General features: G+C 37.9%; 1 protein-coding gene across 2 annotated transcripts in view; it reads left to right on the forward strand.

The window, feature by feature from the left end:
- The window catches only part of Ibtk (inhibitor of Bruton tyrosine kinase), a 67,559-nt gene extending 43,346 nt beyond the window's left edge, over window positions 1-24,213 (forward strand). For both annotated transcript variants that reach the window (XM_028756202.1, XM_028756203.1), the window contains exons 22-29: window positions 2,265-2,413; window positions 3,790-3,950; window positions 6,084-6,176; window positions 6,677-6,820; window positions 14,664-14,810; window positions 20,802-20,873; window positions 21,272-21,404; window positions 23,043-24,213. In XM_028756202.1, the coding sequence (XP_028612035.1) occupies window positions 2,265-2,413; window positions 3,790-3,950; window positions 6,084-6,176; window positions 6,677-6,820; window positions 14,664-14,810; window positions 20,802-20,873; window positions 21,272-21,404; window positions 23,043-23,174 (1,031 nt within the window). In that variant the 3' untranslated portion in view covers window positions 23,175-24,213. The remainder of the gene's footprint in view (window positions 1-2,264; window positions 2,414-3,789; window positions 3,951-6,083; window positions 6,177-6,676; window positions 6,821-14,663; window positions 14,811-20,801; window positions 20,874-21,271; window positions 21,405-23,042) is intronic.
- The last annotated feature ends 977 nt before the right edge of the window (window positions 24,214-25,190 follow it).

Genomic DNA, 25,190 nt, shown 5'->3' on the forward strand with positions numbered 1-25,190 from the left:
TTAAGTAACACAAAAGATACTTTAAAAGAGAAATTACTTGCCTAGGTTGACTTACAAAGCATTGAAGGTAGGTCTAGAAATGAGAATGACTTATCTTGGGGTCTTTTCAAGTATAAAAGTCGGTGATTTTTGTATTCTCTGTTCAGTACATTACCTCTAGCCTAAGGACTAAGCATTGGTGTTGATAAAAGCATGGCTAAATGGACAGTTGTGAAGCTGGGGATCTTTCACCTATCTATGACTTAAATAAGTAGATACTTGATTGAAGTAGTATGATTTACTTAAGTATGTGTGCATATGTATGTGCATGAGTGTATGTATGTGTGTATGAGTGTGTGTGTATGTATGTATAAGAATGTGAGAGTGTATTTGTGAGTATGAGTAAATGAGTGTGTGTGTGTGTGTGTGTACGTGTGTGTGTGTGTGTACACTTGAGTCTTAGAGTCTCATTGGCTAGGGAGTTGCTCAGTGGATAAAAGCATTAGCTGTGCAAATAAGGACCTGAGTTTTAATCCCCTCAGAACCATGTACCTGCTGGATGTATAGTGGGAACATCAGTAATCCCAGTGCACTTACTGGGAGATGGGAGACAGACAGGGAGAGCCATTGAATCACACAGGCCACCTAGCCTGGCCTGGTATACATAGCAGGAAAACAGTGAAGAGATTCTGATCTGATCTTAACACCTCTGCTATGTGTTGTCACCTCTCTCTTTTCTCTTACCCCCCTTTCTCTCTTTCCTCCCTCCCTCTCTGTCTCCCTCTCTGTCTCCCTCTCTGTCTCTCTCTATGTCTCTATGTCTCTCTGTCTCTCTCTCTGTCTCTCTGTCTCTCTCTCTCACACACACACAGAGACACACACACACACACATCTTGACATTTCAAAGTTGGAGGAGATTTGTAAAGAAATACATTATGCCCATTTAAAATTTTCATTTAAACTTCAAGAAATAAACCTGGAAAAGTTATGATATTTTAGAAAATGACAAAAGGAAAGGTATTTGCTCTCTCGAATCTGGTTCCATATATGTTCTGATACTGCATTATTTCTGTGGCCCATGCAGATACTGATGACAGGCTGAAACTTAATTGGAGACCAAAAGGAAAGCGGAGTAAAAAAAAACAAATAATTGCTTGCTGTGCTAATCATTCATTTGGTTCTCTTGATTTTAATGGGTTGAAAGCATACAGATTTAAGTATAATGTCTGAATGAAAATTTGTCTAAAATACATGATAGTGAGAAAAAGTTTGAATGTCATTGCCAAGTTGTTGTTCGTTTTTTTTAAAGATTTATTTATTTATGTACACTGTTGCTGTCTTCAGACACAGGAGAAGAGGGTATCGGATCCCGTTATAGATGGTTGTGAGCCACCAAGTGGTTGCTGGAATTGAACTCAGATCCTCTGGAAGAGCAGTCAGTGCTCTTAACCTCTGAGCCATCTCTCCAGCCTTGTCAAGTTCTTACTCATGGTGATTTCCTTAGAGGAACAGTACTTCTGACTGTAGAGGAGATAGCACCCTTGGTGTATTTTAGTCAGTCTTGTAGCTTTTACAGCTCATGTAAGGTCTACATCATCAGGGTTCTTTTGATACAACATTTAGGTTCTAATTAATTCAAAATGTGTGAATTATCACCTGAAATCAAGTAGCAGTTTAGTATATATTATGTTTGTGGTGAACCTGAATACTAGGGATTTTGGAGGCAAGCATTTAGGTCATCTCAGGGGGTAAGGGAATTAAAGTTTGCAAATGATAGAGTTTTTACAGAAAACAAACTAGCAAACCCTCCACTGGGGTCAGTAGGAGCCTGCTCATGGGCCTGAGATGCTTCCTCTTCATAATGGAGCCATTGCCTTTCTGCAGAGCACAGTGACTTCTGTGCAGGGAGATTTCTCAAAAGGGACAGGTAGAGCCTGTGTGGTTATGGAGCCAGTCATCTCTTCTCCCTTCTTACCTTTTCTGAGGAAGGAGGTTAACCTTGTCTTCAAAGCAGATCTTATGGAGCTCTGTGTCATTGATCTTATTGATTAGTTATTAGGTACTTAGGATGAATAAACAGTTATGTTACAATCTCTTTCATGTTGATCTTTCACTTAGTCGATGTCTTCGTCACCTTAGTTTAAATAGCGCATGCTGATGTGGTATATATAATTTAAATTTTTACCATCTGGATCAATAAGCTTCTTGCTTTCCCTTTGGCTCATTGAGTGTAACACATATGGTTAATATGTCTATGGCTAAAGTTTATTTATTTTATATTTTAGGATTATTAAAGTCTGCAAAAACAAATTCTGTGGAGTCTCTTCCAGAATTATTGACCTCAGACTCTGAAGGAAGCTATGCAGGAGTGGGTAGTCCCAGAGACCTACAGTCACCTGACTTTACAGCAGGATTCCATTCGGATAAGGTTGAGGTTGGTCTGCAAGCCTGTTCCCTCACCTTCATGGTTGGAGGTGCTGACATTTTACCTTTCTTTTCATTATATTTTCTCAAACTTTGAAATACTCCCCTGGTGTTAACAAAAAATAATATGTATAAGGTTAGTTTTTCCCTGTGTTGTATAATTATTCTAATTGTAGAAATTTTAATGTAGTTTTGAATCCTTTATGAACTTCATTTCTAATCTTTTTGCAAGTAAAATATATTGATGCTAAATACATTGATATAATGTAGTATTATTGAGTAGACATTGAAAAGTATATTTGCAGCCAAATTCCAGAAATACTTTAGAACAAACCTATTAAAATGAGATGAAATTTATCAGAAAAAAATGATTTTGAAAGTAAAATTGCTTTCAGATTCTGGTATCTTTGTTTTAAGGTGTTCACTGGAGCACAAGCAGCCGGAAAGCTGTCCCGTTGGTCTGGCTGCATCGGTGCAGCGCTCATCTGCTTAGCTCTCGAGTCTTCCTTAGATGCCCTTGAATCCTGCTCCATAGTTGTTCTCCACAGACAGCTACAATTTTATAAACTGAATCATCCTTGCAACTTTTGCCGTATTCATAAAACATATTGGGACATCTAGAAATTTTTTGTTATTTGTTTATGGTTTTCAAGATGGGGTTTTTTCTGTATAGCCCTACTCACTCTGTAGACCAGGCTGGCCTTGAACTCAGAGATCAGAGTGCTGCCTCTGCCTCCCAAGTGCTGGGATTAAAGGCACACACCATGACCACCTGGCTACACCTACAATTTCTAAGACTATAAAATTACTCTTCTTACAGAAAGCTGAAGTTTAATATAGAAGTTTGAGCGAAATTATTGTTCTCATCAAGTTAATCTGAAGGACAGGTTAGGTGTAAGGAGGTGGAAGTTGTGTACTGAATGTCCGGACAGTGCCTGTGCCATTTCAGACCATTCCCAGCCTTTTGTACTAGCAGTGACATTAGGACCCCCCCAGAAGTATCAACAGTATTTTACTGCCACTTTATTTAACATACTATTTCACCGAGTGAATTATAAGAAATTTGCACAAAATTTTCAAATCTAAAGTTTATTTTCCTTCTAAAATATGGATTTTAATATTGCTGCTTCATATCTTATATGTACTACTTTTATTTTTATTTTGTCTGCTGTTTGTCTAAGTTGAAGTTTAATGTGTGCATTTCCTTTCCTGCGTCCACAGTAGCTAGCTAGTAATAACTGATGGGGGTGGGGCCTGCTTAGGCAGTGGGCTTGGAGACACACAAGTTGAAAGTGCTAGCTGGTTGAGCGTCACTGACCATCCTCTCTAAGCTACAAGCCAGGTGCCTGCTGTTAACTGCTACTTAGGTCTCCTTTTTTCTCACAGGGGAAAGCTAAGCCATATGTGAATGGTACACCTCCTCTATGTCCTAGGGAAGATTTAAAACCATGGGAAAAATCACCAACAACTAAGTCTGCTCCCCAGTTCATCCCCAGTAACAGAGCAGACACTACAGGCTCTTCCAGTTGGGGTGCTGGCTCTTGCAGGTAGGATATTATTTTCCTTTTTAAAAATTTATTTACATTGAAATATCTTTTTTCGTATACTATAATTTGGTCATGGTTTCCCTCCCGTATCTCCTCCCAGATCCTCTCCACCACTTCAGCCATCCAACTCCATGCCTGCCGTTTTTCTTTCTCTTTTTAGAAAACAAACAGGCAAAACCTAATGAAACAAAAATATCACCAGAATTAAAAAAAAACAAAAACAAAAAAACCCCACAGAAACTATACACAAAGACAGACAGACACACACACACACACACACACACACACACAAAATCAGGGAAAAAAAGCACAAACAAAGCAGTATGAGACAAAGCTATTGAGTTCATTTTGTGTCAGTCATCTATACCTGGGCCTGGGGTCTACCCTTAAGAGTGATTTGTTTCCCCAATGACACTTCATTGGAGAAAACTGATTTTTCTTTTGTAAGCAGTTGTAAATTGGAGACAGCATCCGGGTTAAGGATGGGAGCTCATGTCCACGTCCCTGTCTCAGTGCTGGGACCACATCCGGCTTAGACCTATGCAGGCCCTGTCCATGCTGCAGAGTCTCTGTGAGCTCATTTGTGTATCAGTCCTGCTGTATCTATTTTAATGTCTCCTAACCCCTGAGCTCTTAAAATATCTCTGCCTCCTCTCCCACATACTTCTCACAGCCTGAAGGGGACAGGGGTTTGATTAAAATATGCCATTTAAGAGTGTGTTCCAGAGTCTCCTCTCTGCACATTGTCCAGCTGTGGGTCTCTGTACTTGTTCCCATCCACTGCAGGAGAATGCCTCTCTGGTGATGGCTGAATGAGAGACTGATCTATGAGTGAGCAGAATGCCACTAGCAGTCATTGCTATGTTCGTTTAGCAGAACAGCAGCAGTTGATTTTCCCCTAGGCCTATGGCCTCTGTTGTCTGATGTTTTTGGCTTCTCAAGTAGTGTCAGACATGGATTCCATCCCATGGAGTGGGCCTTAAGTCCAATCAGGTGTTTGTAATGGAGGACAGGAAAGAAAGTGAAAATCAACCCGAGTCCCAACCTTGTCTGGCCAGTTTAGCAGGTAGCATTTTCATTCTATTCTCTGTGTCTCTGAAAGAGTACTATTCATTTTTATTCAAATGAATATTTATAATAAAGAATATTAATTTATCCTAATATACAGGAAATTATCTGCATGTGTAAAAATTGCTAACCAGCTATAATAACCCTTTCCTGTAGACATAATTCATTGTAATATCAACGGGGTTTCCAGTATTATTGAGTATGTATACTTTGTGGGGACCTCTAGAACCATCTTGTAATTGTTTTGGTAAACATGTAAAGACTAGCTGGTATAAAGTCAACAGTGAGGCTGGCTCTCTGCTTCAGCTCCACGTACATGTACTAAGTGCTTAGCTATCACAGTATTCTCAGGTTTAGTGTACGCACCAGAATGTCTATTTCCCTGTGAAGCATTGCCTAGTGAGAATAGTGCATAGATTTTTTTATTTTAGAGTTTTTAGTACTGATATCTTGTAATTATTTTTAATTTATATTGTTATTCTTTTGAGAATCACAGACATAATACATAATACATAATAATCTTAGTTATACCATAGATTTCAGTCATAACAGAAACTGTGTCCAGAGATTGTAGATTTTTTTTATCCTTATAGTACAGCCCCCCCTCCCCGGGGTCTCCTGTATTATTGAGCACCGGTATATTTTCTGAAAAGTGCCCATTTTTGTTAATAATAGATCTTAGTGAGGATTTTATTTGTTTTTGTAAAAATGAAATGATTGTCAGGCTTCATTTATCTGGAAGAATAAGAAGTTAATTAGAGTCTTAGTGAGTTCTTTTGCTTAATTTGCAACTCCTGTTGTCTGGCTTTTTGTTTTGTTAGTAGAATAATTTCAGATTATCACCCAACTTGAACAGCTTTAAAATAGCTTTTATATGCATCTATAGGGATAGCTGCCATTCAAAATGCTTCTTTTGAGGATGGCTGAAGCTAACAAAATGAATAATTATTACTGAGACTATAAATTAGTTCTCATTAACTGTACAAATAATTACAGGTTCAGTTAAGTTTGTTGATAGGCATTATACATAATGAATGCTGTATTACTTTCTTTTGTGTCTTTTAGTCCTGTGAGTCCTCCTGTTGTGGATCTTAGAACCATCATGGAAACAGAAGAAAACAGACAGAAATATGGCGCAGCACCAAAGTCAAACTTAGGGTTGGTTTAAAAAAAACCCTTCAGACAAAAGACCATGTTGTATTGTATTTCTGTCCTACAGAATTGGAATGATATATTGGATCTATTATTTTTGTGCATTTGATACAATAATTATAAGCCTTCTGATAGCTAACAGCCTCATTACTGTTTGCTAGCTATGTGCTGGTCAGGGAGATGCTCTAGAGCTTTAGTGTACAGTGTTACGTGCTGGAGTACAGTCATCACAGAAGTGGTTGTTGGGATGTCTTATTGCCGAGAAATGCACAAGCTTGATACAAGTTCTATTCTGAGGGCTCATGTTTAACCACTGTTGATCAACAGTATAAACTGACATTTTAACTATTAAAACTTAATAGGAAACATGTTAGAATAACTTTAAGCAGAGATTAATGCTTAGTGGTTTATTTTGTTTCTAGTATAATGATTTCTTAGGAAACTAAGATTTCTCAGAAAGAGTGAAGCCAAAAGAAGTAATTGGTTTACTCTAATTTAATTTTTAGAAAAATTATTTCTCATGGAATCAAGCTTTCTCAGAAGCAACGAAAAATGATTGCATTGACCACCAAAGAAAACAATTCAGGAACAAACAGCATGGAACCTGTTCTGACAGCTCCGTCAAAGTCTTCCAGGCCAGCGAATGCATGGTATGCTCCTGTTGTTAAAACTACAGAGGCTTTGCCTTGGCTTCAGTGGTGGTTCTTGGCCTCTGAGTTACCCCTGCATGTGTTTCTAAAGTCTTTTTAAATATTTCATTTCCCCTGTTGGCTTTAAACTTAAACGTTGGAACTTGTATAGTACAGCCTTTAAAAAACATTTTATTATTAATTTTAGATATACTGACAGACATCGTGGTTTTAAGTGTGTGTTGACTTTCTACTTGGATGTCATTCTTGCCATTCTATAGTTTCTGTTGAGAAGAATCTAGTGCTTCATTCTAAAATAAGAAATAACACAGTCAAATTTCACAAAAGCAAACTTGACATTTAGTGTTCTTCTGCATGCATGCTTGGTAGTCTTGCACAGCACAGCTGAGGCAGCGCTCAGTTGTCTGGGCAGTGCTGTCCTCTGTTTCATCGTGGGAGTTTGTGCCTTCACAGTCTTCCCATGGAGGCCACAGGAGGAGGAGTCATCTCCAAAGATGAGTGATGTAAAATGTTTTCTTGCTGCCTTTGTGGAAACTCATGCTTGGAACCCAGTTTCAGAGAAAGGTACTTGGATAGTGGAAAGGGCAAGGGAGCGACAGGAGAATCCTGTGTCACAGGGCTCTGGGGGTTCTGTCAGTGTTCATGCCTGTCACTCTGTTCCTGAAAGTGAAGGACTTGTTGCTGTTGTGTTGTGTTGTTTTGTTTTACCCACCTCAGAAAATGTAAATTATTTTGAAGAGACTAGTAGACTATTGATTTTGTTCTGAACATCACCTTGTGGAACTAAGTCACTGCTATCAAAGCACCAGTTGGTGCAAAACATGATCAGCAAGAAAGGAAGCAAAGGAACAGGAAATGGGAGAAGTCAGCAAAGGGCTGTTGAAGGTGGGACATGGGACTGTTAAAGCACTGAGGGGTTTTCTCTGAACACAGCATGAGTGACCGTGCTAGATGCTGTAGTCTGAGAGAATAAATTAAATACTTGAGGATCCTTTGAGCTTAATTATGTGGATTTCACTGTCATCAGTTGGCTTATTTTAAAAAGCCAGCAGTAAACAAGGAAAAGGAGTTTCAGGCTTTTTCCTGGCAATGTCTTTCTTGGCCCTTGTGTTCTGTGGTCTTTCTCATTTTCTTTGGTGCCTTTTTATAGTGTTCAAGATTCAGATACTATGATAGATCCATCTACTCTGTAAATAAATGTTCTCCCATTTGGTATGTATGTGACAGGGATCTATGTATACATACTGTAAGAATGTCCATATTGTCATTAATTCCAATAACTAAATCTTGATACAGTCTTATTATCTGTCATTAATGAATGCTAAATATGTTTTAAACATTTTTTTAAGTATAATGCTACAGAATAATGAAACCATGTAGATGTATCTTATATATTGATAAAGGAAGTCCAAAAAATTATAATGTATGGTGATTCATAAAACATGAAAACTAGCGTGATTGGTATTGCTGTTTGCTTCTGTAGTCTGTATTACAGTTCATCTTTATGTCTTGTTGTATTAGTCTGTTGGTTATTTTGCTTTTGTACTCTGGTTGGCAATACCATGTGCCTGTGTGTGTGTAACTGTATGATGCATGCCTTGCAGTCTCCCCTGGGGACCCCACATATGATGATGATCCCTTTGGTGTCTTTCTCCTCGTCTCCAGAGATCTTAGTTTTCTAATGAGCAACTTCTGCTTCCACTGACAAGGTCTGTGTGTTGAGGAGCTGGCATTCTAGAAACTGTTCAGGATCAGGAGCTTTCTGTTGGTACTTGGTTCACATTTGGTATAGATTTTCACATGTTTTACCATTTCAAATTTAGACTTGGTGTACCGCACACAGCTTATTCCTGTTTTCCATTGACTTATGACTTCAACTTTTCCTTGAGCTAAGGTAGGTGACATCTGGCACCCTAGCCGTACTATCGAAAGTTTGATCTCAAGCGTGTCTCCAGTAGACAGGACTCGAGGGGTTCTTCCTGTCCTGTCAATTTAATTTTGTCTTTCTGTGAGCTCACACCAGTCATCCCTGTAGCTGTCTACTGAAAGCTGTGCTGAACTATGCTGTCTCTTAATAGCTGTGGACTTAACATCTTTATTCTGATTATGTTCTGTTTACTTTATATGGGATTTTAGGGAAAAATAATTATTTGAACTCTCAGATTTTGATGCTCAAATTTAGTGAACTCTTTTCCCTAGTAATCATTAGCAGTGTGAACTAAGCTCCATGTGGATGGTGCTGTCTTCCTAAAATGCAGAGGGAATCTATTGTTGCTTGTTCAGGAGAATTCTAGGAATATGGGAAGAATGTCATTAAGTTTGACAGAAACATGATGATATTTTCTTTGAAAAATATTTATGCCATGATTAAATAGAGATGATATTTATTATACATTGTTTTTTTATAAAAACACAACTGAAAAGCTTATGAGTAAACAAATGAGGGATTAATTTTATATCTTAAGCTATCAAAAGACCATTTACATAACTGACCAAATACAGATTATTTTGACTTCTAAATGGAGGCATTATCTGAGTTAATTTATTAATAATTAAAAATGAGTTAATGTTTATGCATAATGTTCTTTTATCACTTTAGACTCAACTATGTTTTTATCTTAAAGATTTTTTTCTTTTGTGCTAGAGATTGAATTAGGGCCTTAGGTATGCAGTGCAAGAGTTCTACCACCGAGCTGTACTCCAGCACTGCTTCAGGATCTGCCTGTCTGTGAGATTCTTCAGGATACATATTTGCTTTTATTTATACTCACTAAATACTAAACTGAAATAACTTTTAAAGATGTACTTTCAAGTATACATATTTAGATACCTATGTAGAATAATATACATAGTATATGACTATAATAGGCAGTGAGGTTATATGCATTTTATCTTAACTTATTGGCACAGACCAGAACGTATTTCCTAGAAGCTTAAAGAATACATTATATAAAATAGTTAATGGTCAGCTTTTAGGAGGTTTGAGGCACATTGAATACAGTTAAAATAAATATTACTAGTTGTTGAGTGGTTTCCTTCATAAATTTCAAGCATAAATTGAACTTCAGACAAAAACCAGAGATAATATGCTGCTTTTTATATTATAATTGTTAGTTATGTACAGAATATATACTTACAATAGTACAATTACATTATTTAATGTAATACATAATTATATTTTTAAGTCAGAACATGTGCAGTGAAAATGCATGTAATGTACGGTGCCTACCCTGAGACACCATTCTGTATACACACTAATTGAAAAATAATTGCCAGAGTTTAAACTATATTCTAGTTTAGAAAAGTAGAAAATCCAAAATTAGCATTTTAATTTATAGGCTATCTTTACAGAATGTATTATGATGGTAGTTCTTTTTAACTACTTATATTTTATTATCTTTAGAATCATGTAATGAAAATTTACATTTGTGGATGTTTTCATACTTGTCTTTATATTAATGTTAAATGTGCAGTTAATTAAAGCACATTAGCCTGTGCTTAGACCATGGCTGTGGAAATGTCTTTACTAGTCTATTCACACACACATGCACTAACTCCATATACATTTCCAAGACAGAGTTGGACCCTTGCTGCCTACAATTAGGTGTGTCAATGGAAAATACTAAATATCCTGGGGCTTTGCATTAGAGTGAAGTTCCAGCCAATGAATTTTAACAGCGATGTGAAACACTAAATGTATGTGGGATCTGGGCACGTTTCATTTTTAAATGTTTTACTTGGAGAAATATATTTTTCACTTCTTGTGGAAAATGTATGGCCTTTGTGGTTTGGTTTTATGTCTGAATGTAAATTCCTTTGAGCTAGCTTATGTAAAATAATTGGAATTATTTAACCTTTTTCACCTAGAAAATTTTATTCATTAAATTTGCTGAGGCTAAGGAACAAAATCCTGACTAATTTTTGTATGGATATAAATGACTACAGATATTTCTCCATAAAGTTTCTGTGGCTTTTAAGATAGAAAAATAGTCAAAGCCCAAGTTTGGAAAGTAAGATTGTGGGAAACCAGACACTGTTTTCAATCTATGCATACCCAATGGAAAGGCAGGGCTTGCTTAGACTGCTATATTAGCTGCTTTATAGGTGGTTACTGTGCACAGCTAATGAGTGTGTGAGCCTAAGATATTCTGTAACTGTTATTATTTTTAAGGAGTTTTATCCTAGGCAAAGAACTATTTTTCTCTGGAAAGGACTTGGCAGGGTGTATGTTGTTTACTATGTATGAGAACCTCTAAGTTCACAAGAGCTTTCCTAGTCAGCCTTACAGTGTTCCTGTATTTAGAGAAGTGAGCTGCTTGTTTGACAGGAGATCCGCAGTGGTGTTCCCAGTCACCTGTGGTCTCTGTCCGTCATGCTATCCCTCTCTTCAGATAAGGGCCGCACAGAACCAAAGGTGGTTCTTCCAAACGGACTTTCAATTCTTGTATTCTTTTAACACAGGTACTTTCATAGTTAGTGGTTCTGATACAAATTCATAAAGAATTTGTTTGTTTGTTTTCTACTGCTTGAGATTTTACTTAGAATACTAAGTGACCTTAAATGTAGAGATGGTCTTCTAATGGAGGAGACCATGGTGCTGCTGGAGTGAGTGTGGGTCTGACTAGACTCGCTCCTGAGCTCAGGCCTGCGTGTCCTTGCCTCCGCTGCACCACCGTGAAGACTGCCTGACAGCATTGAAATCAGGAGCCATTGACTTCTCAGACTTTTTCCAAAAGTATATACTTTTATCTCTTCCATGTCTACAGGAATTGCTGGTAATTGTCTTAAATCTTTAGATAAATTTGAGGATTGACAGTTTAGTGTGTTCTGAATTGTAAGCATACTAAATCTTAGGTTTTCTTTCAACAGTGTTTATAATGTTCAGTGTACAAATCTTACATATGCTTAAGTATTTTGTTTGTGATCCCTCTGTTGACTCTGTTATATAGTTTTCCATGGAATTTTTATCATCCTTCCATCTTAATATGATGAGTTGTATTGATTGACTTTTTGGGGTGTTTTTACTATTCCTGGAATACATCCTTCTTTTTAATTGTATATTGTTGTTCTTATAAATATCTGGATATTACTGTCCTCTTAGAACAGTCTCACTGGAATAGTTGCTTTAATATCCCCTCTTGTCTCAGAGCCAGTGATTGGTAACTTCCTTTGTTGCTGGTAGATTAGGTTTAACTATTCTAGAATGCAACACAATTGGAACATATGTAATTAGAATATAATATGCAATTTCAGTAGAATTGAAAATTAGGTGCATTTTTTTGGCTTTTTGCACTTAGCTTGTTCTCTAGATTTATCTCTCTTCAGTATATGAGCACTTATTCTTTGGTTAAAATCATGTAAATTGTTACACTTTCTCTCTTGGGTTCCTCATTACCTTCGTAATTCCTGTGGTGCACTGTATCATCTATTTTTCTATGATGTATTTTCCATACAAGGCAGCTTCAGTGTTTCCTGTCTGGTTCAGCGTTCCTGGCTAGGTGCCTTTGGCTCCCATCTAACACAGTCAAGGCCTGTTAATGGTTTCAAAGCTTCACTTGAAGATGTAGGCTAGACTGACATGTTTCTTTTTCTTGGTGTGTTAATGATTTCTTTTTACTGCTTTCTAGTCTCTCTTGTTTCTTGGAAAAAAAAAAACTAGCCATATTCTGATATTGTGATATACTTCTCTTGTCTCCTTTCAAGCTCCCTCCCCCCGGGCCCCCGCCCCCCCCCACATTCATTCTCTGGTATCAAGCCTCTTGGATGCTAGGCAGGATACGCCACTGAGCTAAGTGTTCTGAGCTCCAACTTTTCTTTTTCTTTTATCTTTAAAGCACATTTTTAGTTTGCCTAGGTGTGTTTTTCTTTACATTTGTCTTTTGGGATTGCTAATGTTTTTTAATCTTAAATTTATGTCTCTTGTCAGTTGTAGAAAGATTCTGATCATTGTCTGATTTACACTTTTGTCTTCATCTCTCTGCTGCTTCTGGTTCTCTAGTTATGTGTGTTGGCCATTTACTGTCTTATAACTAACTGGGGCTGACTTAAATTAGTGTCCATCACCTGTCTCTTCTTCACACTCAGCAATTCCAGTTCATTTATCTCCTTTACTGACTTTCAGTCTGAAAGGCCATCCAAGAAAACTGCTTTTAAAACATTGTGTTTCACTTTTGAAATGCCTTGTTATTCTTCTCATTTCTTTTACTCTGGTGAGTTATTTATATGTCACTTAATTCATCCTAAGTTAAGGTTTCTTTTTTATTATTATTCTCTCAGACATTACACCCCCTTCCTCCTCCCCGGTCAGTCACGTCTACCCTGCTCCCAGCCACCCCTCTGTTTTCCTTTAGAGTTAGGGTTTCTGTTGCTATGGTGACCAAAAGCTATTTGGAGAAGAAAGGGTTTACTTCTTCTTAAAATTCCACATCACAGTCTTGCATTGAGGGACATCTGGGTAGGACCTCAAGACAGGAACTGAAGCAGAAGCCATGGAGGAATCCTGCTTGGTTGCCAAGGTTGGCACCACCCACAGTGGGCTGCACCCTTCCACATCAGTCATTAATCAGTGAAGTGGTTGAAAGACTCAACTATAGGCCAGTCTTACAGAGGCATTTTCTCAATTAAAAGTCCCTCTTTGCAAGGAACTCTAACTTGTGTTGAGTTGACAAAAAAGTTAACCAGCACACATCCCAAACATATTTTTTTCTTATTTGTTGTATAATTATAATAGCGATTTTAGTATTGTTGATAATTTTAACATCTAGAGATTATCTCCAGCCTTGGTATCTAGTAATTCCTTTTTCTTATGACAGACTTTTCATTGTTGATTCAAGATCAACAAGCTTCTACTACCACATTGAAAACTAATTAAATCATTGTAAACATTTTTATGTATTCCCCTGTGGTGGTTTGAATATGCTTGGCCCAGAGAGTGGCATTTTTTGGAGGTGTGGCCATATTGGAGTTAGGTGTGTTAACCGTGGGTGTGGGTTTTAAGACCCTTGTTCTAACTGCTTGGACGACAATCTTCTCCTAGCAGCCTTCAAATGAAGATGTAGAATTCCTAGCTCTTCCTATACCATGGCTTCCTGGATGCAGCCATGCTCCTGCCTTTAATGATAATGGACTTGTAAGCTAGCTCCAGTCAAATGTTGTCCTTATGTTGCCTTGGTCATGGTGTCTGTTCACAGCAGTAAACCCTAAGACACTTCCTTCCCAGTTTTTTGTATACACTTTGAATAGCCATTTAATGAGAGTGTTTTCGTTTGTCTTTATTTGTGTTTGCTTTTCATTTGCTGTGTTAAAGCAATGACCAGAACCAACTTAGGAAAGGGTTTGTTTGGCTTACATGTCCCAGGTCTCAGTCTGTCATTGAGTGAAGTCAAGGCAGGAACCTGGAGGCTAGATTTGAAGTAAAGGCCATGGAGGAGAGCTGCTTGTTGGCATAGTCTTATGATTTACGACCACCTGCCCAGGGTAGTCCAACAGTGGCCTGGACCCTGGTGTATCAATTATTAATCACGAAAACTCCTCACACATTTTCCTACAGGCTAGCCTGATGACATTTGTCATCTTTTTCAAGTTGACCTTAGCTTGTGTCAAGTTGACAAAAAAATAATTAGTATACCATGTTCTGTTCTACCATGCATACTGAAGCTCTGTTGGAATAGACAATTAATATGAAGAAGAAAACAAAACGTGTGAAGCTGCTCTGTTTTTAAATGCTTTTGTTTAAAAAATATGAGATCAGTTTTTTCATTCTTTGACAGTTTTATACTATATATTGTCTCCTTGTATGCTCCTTTACAAAATATTTTAATATGGTCTTTGCTTTCCTCTACAGGGCATCTCTACACTCACCTTCATCCAGGTCATTCCGGGATTTTTTACTAGAAGAAAAGAAACTTGTTACTGGCCATAGTTCAGGAGATCATGTCAAAAAAGTTTGTTTTAAAGGAACTGAAAACTCTCCAGCCCTAAATGTTGCAAGGTAATAAATTTAAAACTAATATAATGTTTTCTACTTTAAAATATTCTGTGGTGGTTTCATGTTCTAAAATGATATATCCAAGGCAGATATTACAGCTTCTTGTACATTTTAGCAAAAGTTAGCAAGTCTATTTCCTCTTTCTCTCTTTTCATTCTTCCTTTTGATAACAGTTTTAGAGATACCTGTGTATAATAAATTGTGTTAAAGTGACAGTTCGGAGCTTTGGCATATGTCTACACCCATGACATGGTCACATATCAGAGGAGTGAGCATAATCACTGCTCCCAGAGTCTCTTCCTCGTGCCCCTGTTCCCTCCTTACCAGTTACCCACTGGTTTTTGATAACATAGAGCTGGTATAATTTAGAATTCCGTGGTTGTGGAACCATGTAGGCTGCAGCCTTTTATAAAATCTGACCTTTCCTACTGTAATTATTTTGGAATTCATCCATGTTGTCATGTGTCAGCAGTTGATTCCACCTAACCCGTCGAAACATGTCTCTTGGGGTTGATCTACTGAAACCCACCTCTGTTATTGAACTTTGAGTGTTTCTGGTTTTAACTCAAGTTGTTTTATTTATTTAGTTCTTGTTTTTTGAGTAAAGATCTCATAATCCAGGCTAGGCTGGGACTTCTTTGGTGTTCTTAACCTTGGGGTCGTCCAGCCTTAACTTCCTATATGCTGGATTACAAGTAAGCACTACCTAACTCAGTTATTGTTGGTACTTTTTATACTGATTTTTAAAGACAATTTGTGTTTTAAATGCCTACATAATACATGAAAATTTATCCATACTTTAGTAGCAACATTTTAATTAAAATGCCTTTTCCAATTTCGTACGAAATTGTTTTTCTTTTGGAGACAGGGTCTTTTATACAAGCTGGCCAACCTTAAACTTAGGATGTGTATGGCTGAGGATGACTTGGGACTCCTCATCCTCCTGCCTTTCCCTCCTAAGCACAGGGACTATAGGCTGTGCTATCACACCTAGCTTCTTAATTGTAATTGCAGATGAACATTCTTGATTGGTAGAAGGCTAGTAATAGGAAAAAGTTTCAGATGCACACCCTCCCAGAATGTTGAGAAGGAGGGAGGAGGGAGGAAGGGAAGGAATGAGGAAGGGAAGAAGGAAGGGGTCAGTTGTGACCAGATTAATGTTTTATGTAATGACCAACACTTTATTTCCATTTTTTTTCCTCCCTAGAAATCCATTTTTAAGAAGTCCTAGTAGATGTAGTGACTCAGGCCTGCCATCCTGTTGTCTGAGAGGCTTGGGGTGGATTGTCATGAATGCCAACCTGGGCTTCGTAGTATGTCTGGGTGGATAATGAATCTCCCACTTCTCTTCCGTGTTTATTCTAATTATGGCCCCATCAGTCTCAAAGTGCTGCAGGGTCAGATGTCCTACAAGAGCTCCTGTTTGATTTCATCCTGGATTCTGCTCCATTGCTAAACTAAAGCAATCTGGCTAACATTAATGGTGCCCCGTGATGGGACTGCTTTACTAGAACTTCCAGTGTGCATCATTTTCTCTTTTTATTTTCTATACTTTCTACACTGTCTGTATCGTGAGCATATGTCTTGTTATCAGATAATATACCTTAGACTACTTTTATATGTTATCAGATAACATATGACAGATTACCTTCATATGTGATCCTGAGCTTCAGGCTACTGGTCCTCTTCATAGAACCAGTTGTCTTCATAATTTACTCATAAACCCAAAGTCAAACAAACTGTAGGTACTCCATAAACAACCCATTCTTCCTGCTCTTCTTTCCTTCAGAAGCAGTGCTTGCTAGTTTCTGTTTTTTCTCTGTAACAGACTGTCAATCAGAATACAGTTAGTTTTAGCTCTTAAATGTTTAATACATATACTAAACTTTGTAACCAAGGCTCTCATCCACTCTCATACCCTCTGGATTTCTACTTTAGTTATGAGAGTGGCTCCATGCTTAGTTGTCTTCTTGGCTTCACTACATCAAACTATTGTATTCTCTTTAAAAAAATACAGGACTTATGCCTTTAGAATAAAAGCTAGAATTCTTAATATGGCCTTTGAGATCTACACGGCCTAGCTTTTGTCAATTTCTCTTCCTTTGTCTTAGGAAATAATCCATGTATTATATTGTCTTTGACTTTTTGTTCAGAACCTTTCTTCTTTTTATTGCCTTAACCTTTGATTCCAACCTCTTATATAGTCTGTTCAGTTGCGTAGTTTAGAGTCATCGTTGGTTTCTGGTCACAACATATTTCTGCCATGCTTCTGTATCATGTGTATAGTTGTTGCCAGTGATTCCTCCTTTTTGGAGGGGGAGGGGTAGACAGGATTTTACTGTATAGTTCTGGCTGGCCTAGGATTTGCTATGTAAACCAGGCTGGTCTCAAATTCAGAGATACACCTGCCTCCCCCTTCTCTTCCCCCTCCCCCAGGGCTGGGATTAAAGGTATGAGAACCTCACCTGGCACTTGGTACATGTGCTGCATCTGTTTTTGTCTCAGATGAAAGAATGCAGCATCTCTGCAGCAAGAATGATATTTCTCTTAGCTAGGCATAGCATGCACATGCGTAAAATGGGCATTTAACAAATATTTAGTGATTGACTGAATAAAGAAAGAATCTACAACTGTAACTGCTTTTCAGGTAACATTTGTTTTGAATATAGTGGATTTTATTGGGTATCCCTGATGCATAAACTTGAAAGTATAAAAATTAATTTTATTTTTATAGTATTTTACATTTTAAATTCTAGCAGTATACATTGGGATTTTAATTTTTCACTGAGTAAGTTGCTATTGGTCATGGAACTAAGAAATACTTAAGGCTTTGTGGTTTGCTAGTTGGTCACTAGAGTGTGCTGTCACATTGTGACTGTTGAGAAGTATATGCTGTCCTATGACTTTGGAAGGCTGAGTTGAACAATTATGTATCAGTAGCTTGATGGTTAGAATGGGGGCTGATTTTCATATAGATGGCTCTCATTAATAAGGATATAGAAAAAAGCACTAGATTGTGTTTCATGCTTTATTTATTCATAGAAAATTTGTTTTTAAAACAAGTAAATTTGTTTTTTAAAAGGACATATAAAACACTGTAGGCAAACAAAATATGCACCAAATTAGTGGAACACTGGTAGGAACACAACATTGTATTGACTTCTGTTGGGCATATGGAAAATACAATGTACAGGTCCAGCCTGGAATGGATTTGGAGACTCGTTAATAAATGGAAACCTGCATACAGACATTAAATGGCTATGCCAGAGTGAAATGGCAAGTCAGTGCAGTTGGACGTCACTGTGAAGGAAATCATCTGCTGGATGCGTAGAAGAGCAGGAGCGATACTGCTGCAGCCGTGACACTCCAGTTCTAATGTGTGACCGTGGAACAGAAGAGAAACAGGCCATGTCACTATTGATCCTCCTTGTCGGCACATACTTTGGAATGTGAACTAAGAATTTTAAAGAAGAAATGAAAAACTAGGAGAAAGGGAAGCATAAACAGGAAGTAGTGGGTGAAAAGCAGGAAAACAGGAATGCTGGTAGTCCTTGGGGGTTAGAGTGTACGAGTCAGGTCACAGCTGAGGAACATCTACACAACACACACTTTTGTCTTGATTGTAGAAAATGTGACTGAAAAAATTATTACTATTATTCTTTTGCCCCCAAGGCAACAGCAGCAAAGAAAGACAGTGTCATTGGGGGATGCTACAGTACAGAAGGGAAGGACTTGTACTCCTTCTTTTAGCCCTTTGTTCCTTGCTTGTTTTTTTCATTTTCCTTTTACCTAAATAGCTCTGTAGCTCTGAACTGGGAAATGTGAGCCGTGTTTCTAATCACCATGAAAAACTATTTCTGGGAAAAAAATTACTATTATGATTATATTAATTCTAATATCATGTAAAAAAATTTACAGCTAGTATAAAAATCTTACAAATTAAAAGATATTGTCTAGGCAAAAATAGCTTAGTTCTTTTTTTTTTTTGGTTTTTCGAGTCAGGGTTTCTCTGTGTAGTTCTGGCTGTCCTGGAACTCACTCTGTAGACCAGGCTGGCCTCGAACTCAGAAATTCGTCTGCCTCTGCCTCCCAAGTGCTGGGACTAAAGGCGTGCACCACCACCGCCTGGCGCTTAGTTCTTTTATCATCTAAATTTGACAGTACTTTTCAACTTAAAATTCTTTAAAAATATTTTATATAACATTTTAGTATATTTTTCTTTTTTAGAAGGTTAATTGTATACAAGCTGTATATTAGAATGTCTGGTTTTAGTTTTAGAATCTGAAGCTTAATAAGCTTATATTATTTGAAAGTTTAGAACTCTTAAAAAAATTTCTAGCTATTTTATTTAGTAGCTTTCCAGTACTTTTATGATGAAATTTTGACGACTCCCGGTTCTTTGGATAAAGAAATGATTAATATAATTATCCATTAAAGATTATTAGTGGAAAGAGTTGTGGGATTATAATCTTACAAAACAGATTTTTGTATTTTTTGTTATTTAAAAAGTTTTTTGGGACTTGTTAGCCAGCTCTCCATTGTGTTAAGCCTAGACTCTCCAGATGGATGTTTCGGTGTAGCACTAAAGCCCTTCTTCAGAGTCATCATATATGAAGTAAGGGTCACACAAACCCAGTGAGGCTTGTTTGTGATCTCATATATCACAGTCCTTCCTAAAATAGAATGGTTATTTTTAAAGCTTTAGTTTGCATTGATCCAGTAGACTCTGGATTTAGTTTTGTTAGTCTGTGACATACCATTTTTCACTCTTTTATTAGCTAATATTAATTGTGGAAAATAACAAGTTTCTTTGTGACATTTCTATATATAGCTGTATATGGTGTAGTTTGATTATACCTCTGCTTTATTCCTCTTTAATAATTTGTAGCTACTGACTTAACTGCACTTATATAACAACTAATTAGTTAACAGTTCTATAGTATTTGCATATTGTTGGAAGTACTGATGCATTTTAGTTGGTTCTCACTTTAGTTGGTTGACTGGATAATTGTCAGCATCTGAAGTGTGGTTGTTGATGAGCTGTCCACAGTAGACTTGGCATTTGAATACTTGGTGCCTTCATGGTGATACTGTTTGTGGAGGCTTATGAAGTTTGTCCTTGCTGGAGGAAGTATGTCACTGGAGGCAAACTTTGAGAGAGATACGGGCCATTTCCAGTGCACTCTTTCTGCTTTCTGTTTCTGATAGAAGATGTGAGCTCTCAGCTTGCTGTTCCAGCCGATGAGCATACTGCCCCTGCTCTGCCATCATGGACTCTTAAACCTTTAAATCCAGACAAAAAATTTTATCATAAATTAAAATATTCTATATTCTGATGGATTTAACTTGGATGGAGACCAAATGCAACTTCCCTTGGTGAAGTCCTTTGGGAAAGTCTTGCAAACCAGGTCTAGAGACCAGAGGCATGGTATGGTGTTAAAACACAATAAAAGGACAAACTACCATGTTTGTTACTTTTATATTGCTGTGACAAAATGCCACAAGCATGGCAGTTTACAGAAGGAAGGGTTTATTTGGACTTATGGTCCCAGATCAGAAACTCTTAACAAATCCCATATTCTCTATTCTATTCTATTCTATTCTATTCTATTCTATTCTATTCTATTCTATTCTATTCTATTCTATTCTATTCTATTGTAGTCATCTGGATCATATCACAGTATGTTAGTTTCCCACAAACTATGAGTGCTGATTATTCACACAAGCCTCTGTACTTCTCATATATGCCTGACTCCCATACATAATGATACATGAACACCATTAGAAAAGGACTGCTTCCTATGCTTGCTTTCCCTGTGAGGTTCAAGTCTCTGTAGAATTCTTTGTTTGGTTGTAGTTCTTAAGCTAGGCCTGACTACACACAGTAATTTGTCTCCTGAGTCAAGAGCTCACTGTTCTGCTGTATCTATTAGTAAGAAGTTTTACTAATATTGCTGAAATCCTTAACCCCGATGTTTGGAATTTGTTTTACAGATGTTCAACTCATGGAACTCCAGGACTAGAAAGCAATCATGTTTCTGATTTTCCACTTCTAGACAGTCCCAAGTAAGCTTAATTGGTTACTCATGGGCCTCAAATCCTAAGCTGGTGCTTCACATCAACACAATGTGTATTAAGAAATGGATAATTATGTAGTTGAAGTTAACAGAACGTATTGCTTTAGTATTCTCTTTCCTAAAGTAAGAGTTAATTATATCATCTGTTACACCTTTACTTTTTAGAATTTTCTAAAATTATACCTGCAACACAGAATTCTTTAATGAAATGATAACTCTCATTCTTGGTGTTCTCACCTCACCATTCTCTAATCTCTGCAGAGCTTCCCTCTCGAATGTGGTACTCCCTGGGCAGGAGAAGCAGCATTGCTAAGTCATATTTGTTAGGAAATTTTACATGTAAGACTTAGAGGACACGAATGAAAGTCATTATTGTTACTCTTACAGCCCCTGGCTGTCTTCCTCCCTGGCGGCTTCTCCCGCAGTTGCTCCAGTCACGTTTGCTTCCATCGTAGAAGAAGAGCGGCAACAAGAAGCTGCCCTCATCAGGAGCCGAGAGAAACCCTTGGCTCTCATTCAGGTGAGTGACCTACTTGCTTAGCTCGCAGAGAGAACTGTGTTACATTTCAACCCTAGGTCTTTGGGATTTGTTTTTATTTGGGTTTTTGAAGCAGTGTCTAACTCTGTAGTCCAGGCTAGCCTCCAACTCATGACACTCTTCCTCCCTCTGCCTTCCAAATGCATGTAGCTTTGCTACCCCACCTAAGCCCTGGGTACAGACCTCAATACCAGCTCCCACCCAGAGAATATTGGATCCATGGATGAAAACACACACACACACACACACACACACACACACACACACACACACTTGTTCAAATTCAGCTTGACTTTTGGCACTGTTGCTGGACACTACTTATCTCCCACCTATAGGAACGGCCCTTATCAACATTCTTTGCTCCACCCTCTCCGCCTGCCCTCACCTTGGGTTGCTCAGTTATATCTAGTTCCAGCTAAACACCTCTGCCACTGCGCCCAAGATGTCACATGACTCTTCTCCCTCAGAAGCATGGTGAACTCTGTGTCTCTTCTTGCATCTGTCTATTTGCCTCCAGTGACCTGGAAGTTCCGCCTATTCTTTCCACCCAGCAATTGGCCCATGGCTTCTTTACTGACAGATCAAGAACTAATTGGGGAACAGGACCTTAGTATCAGAACCACCCCTACATATTATTGGTGTGATTACCACACCCAGCTTATTCATAGGTCTGTAGAAAATTGTATTTTTTTAAATTTAATTTAATTGATTGGCATTGAGCAGCTGATTAGGTCTACTAGACTAAAACTTAAATACATGTAAAACTAGACTGAACCATTCATTAAGTAATCAATTGAAGACACTCAGGATAATTAATTTGAACTAGCACATTGTGATCAAGTTTCTATTTTTTGTATTGTCAATCCTTTGTGCTTTTTGATGTTTTAAAAATAGCCAAAGAGTTTGATGATGTTTCCTGCTTCTAAGCGTCTACTTCGGCTCCAAGATTATAGACAACAGAGTCCTTCTTTGTTTTAACTTATGGAAAAGTAGGCTTCTTTGAGAGGTAGAAGATTTCACAGACATATCTGAAAGAATACAGACTCAGAAAAGACAAGCCTCATAACACCGGAGAGTGCAAAAGTAAGATGTAAAGGATAGTGTGGTGGCAGGAACTACCTCCCAGGGTAAAACTGCTAGCAGGGATGGAGCCCAGCAATTCCATGCAGTTTCTGTTCCCTGAAATTTAAGATTCAAATCGAGGGCCTGGACAGCTCAGCAGCTTAGAGCATAGATTTCTTTTCCAGAGGACCTGGGTTTGGTTTTCAACACTAACATCAGTTACCTCACAACCACCTTTATCTTGAATGCTAGGAGTTTAGAAATTTTCTTCAGGCCTCCAAGAACATTGGACACATGTGGTGGGGCAGAGAGTCAGGTGCTCAGACACACACGTGCACATGAAAATTTTAAGAAGAGATTCAAATTAAAGTGAGAACAGGTATCTGATTATTCTAGCTCAGGCTTGACGTGTCTAACAAGGCCAAGGGTTTCTGATTCATTTCTGCAGTCTTCTGTCTATGTGACATTTCATTGCTCCAAAGGAAACCAGAAGACCACTACTGTATCCTGCTAATCTGTTCTACTTAAAGATGAGGCAAATGTTTTCTTTTCTCCCAGGTTGAGGAGCATGCAATACAAGACCTGCTGGTTTTCTATGAGGCATTTGGCAACCCCGATGAGTTTGTCGTCGTTGAAAGGACACCACAGGGGCCTCTGGCAGTGCCTATGTGGAACAAGCATGGGTGCTAGCTCACTGGAGAGAGGATACTACTCCCTAGTTGTGGCTGCTCCACCCACATGATGGAAACTGGAAACGCATGGGCAAGCGTTCTTACAGATTTGTTAGCATATTGTCTGGTCAGAGCAAGAATGAATATGATTTTTTCCCATAGTTTATAATGTTCGTATGACTAATGAGAAATTGTGAGTTTAGTAACTTTCATGTGAAAATGTGTCAGGGAAAATGTTAGGCTAAGGTTGGTTAGATTATTTCTTCTAAATTACCTAAGGAAAATATGGATGAAAGTAAAGCTTAGGAATAATTCATTAAAAATAATTTTTTTCACTTGAGAATATGGAGTGATTTAGAAGAGCTCACCACATATGTTTTTTAAAATAAGACATTGATAAGCTTAAGGCAGGAGCCTCAATCATTACTTCTGATTCACTGATGGCCAGAATGTTGTTTGCCTAAGTAGATGTGTCTCTGTTGTTGCTTTGTCACTGGACTGTTAATTTCTTAGGCTCTTTACAGTTGCTGGACAGTTTATGATCATAGCTTCTGTGGGAGATTTGGATTCATGGATTGTTTTTGGAGGGGGGTGGGAAAGTAGCAAGAGAGGACAGACATATAAATTACTAATTGTGAAAGAATCAGTTTCTTAAGGTGTTAAGTTTTTCTAAATAAGCGTAAGATTGCTGAATAGTTTACCAGAGTGGTTGTTTATAGTTACTTTTAGTCTGTGTAATCAGAATTTCTGTGAGCCTGGATTATATGTGTACATGGAAATTTTGATTATTTTCTTTATAGTATTCTTGTTTGGTTTGGTTTTAAATGTTTAAAATTAAAAATAATTTTAAAATGTGTGCTTTGGTTTGTAGACCAGATGAGAAAGTTAATACTTAGTTTCTGGGAAAGAATCCCTGGAGATAGGTTGGGAGATCGCCGCTTGACTTGAGCTGTTGGGAAATTGATTGAAAGTAACTAACTCAGTGTTTCAATTCAGTTCCACCCACAAGCAGAAGACATGTAAGCAAACGTGCAATAAAGAGTAATGTCGATCCACTTCTTCTCATGTGTGTCTGACTTCATGTATAGCACTAGATTGACACCTGGAGGAAAGAATGCCTAGCTATCCATAATTATTTCCCCTAATGGACCATGCTGATGGTCAATTGTATATTTTTACTCTGCTAAAAATTCCATTTATAGAATATAAAACCTTATATTCTATATATTTGAGTAATTTGAGAAAAAGATGAATTTTACAATGTCTTTGTGGTATTAGTAAAGAAGCTTTCCAAAGTCCTTGGCTTGTCAGAAGGGTTGATACTCTGAAGACATTATAAATGGTAGTTTTTTTCTTTTCCTCCATTCTGCTTGTGAAGTACCCTCAGGAGTCCCTGTGGCAGTTGTATGTCGGGAGCATAAGCTGAGGCTGAGAGCATGGGGCTCTTGTCCTTTTTTTATAAACCATAACCAGATAGCTTGTCCTGTATGGTTTGTGTAGTGAGCTACTGTACAAAATTTCATATGGGAAGAAATGCTTCGATGAGAAAAGTGAAAGATAAGCCCCATTGTGAACTATAGTTTTTCATGAATAAATCCATGAAGGTGACAGCTGTTATATCACCTTGAAAACCCAGGAGGATGATGGGAGTTTTCCCTAACAGTACCTTCTACCTGTAGTCACCCATCCATCTCTAGCTGCATAGCTTCAAGAAGACCAATAGAACTGAAGAACATCTGTGAGTCATCAGTTTGTGGGATCGTTAGGATAGAGAGGGCCCTTTTAAGGGTCACCTGGACAAGGCCAAAACGTGAGTCTAGAAGTGACGCTGTGAAGGAGAGCCAGCAGGAGAATGTGTTAAGATGTAAGATCAAGAAAACGTCAAGTCAAGTGAACTTGTTGACTAATTAGGTCTCGAAATTCTAAAAACATTTTTTTTGGAAAATCCTGCTTTATGTGGGAACAACAACCTGGTCTGAAGGCCAGCCATAAGTGGGCAGCTTGTCTGTAGCTCTTTTGAAGGACATGATGCATT

The sequence above is a fragment of the Grammomys surdaster genome, unplaced genomic scaffold, assembly GCF_004785775.1.
Source record: "Grammomys surdaster isolate TR1022 unplaced genomic scaffold, NIH_TR_1.0 126113, whole genome shotgun sequence".
Lineage (NCBI taxonomy): Eukaryota > Metazoa > Chordata > Mammalia > Rodentia > Muridae > Grammomys > Grammomys surdaster.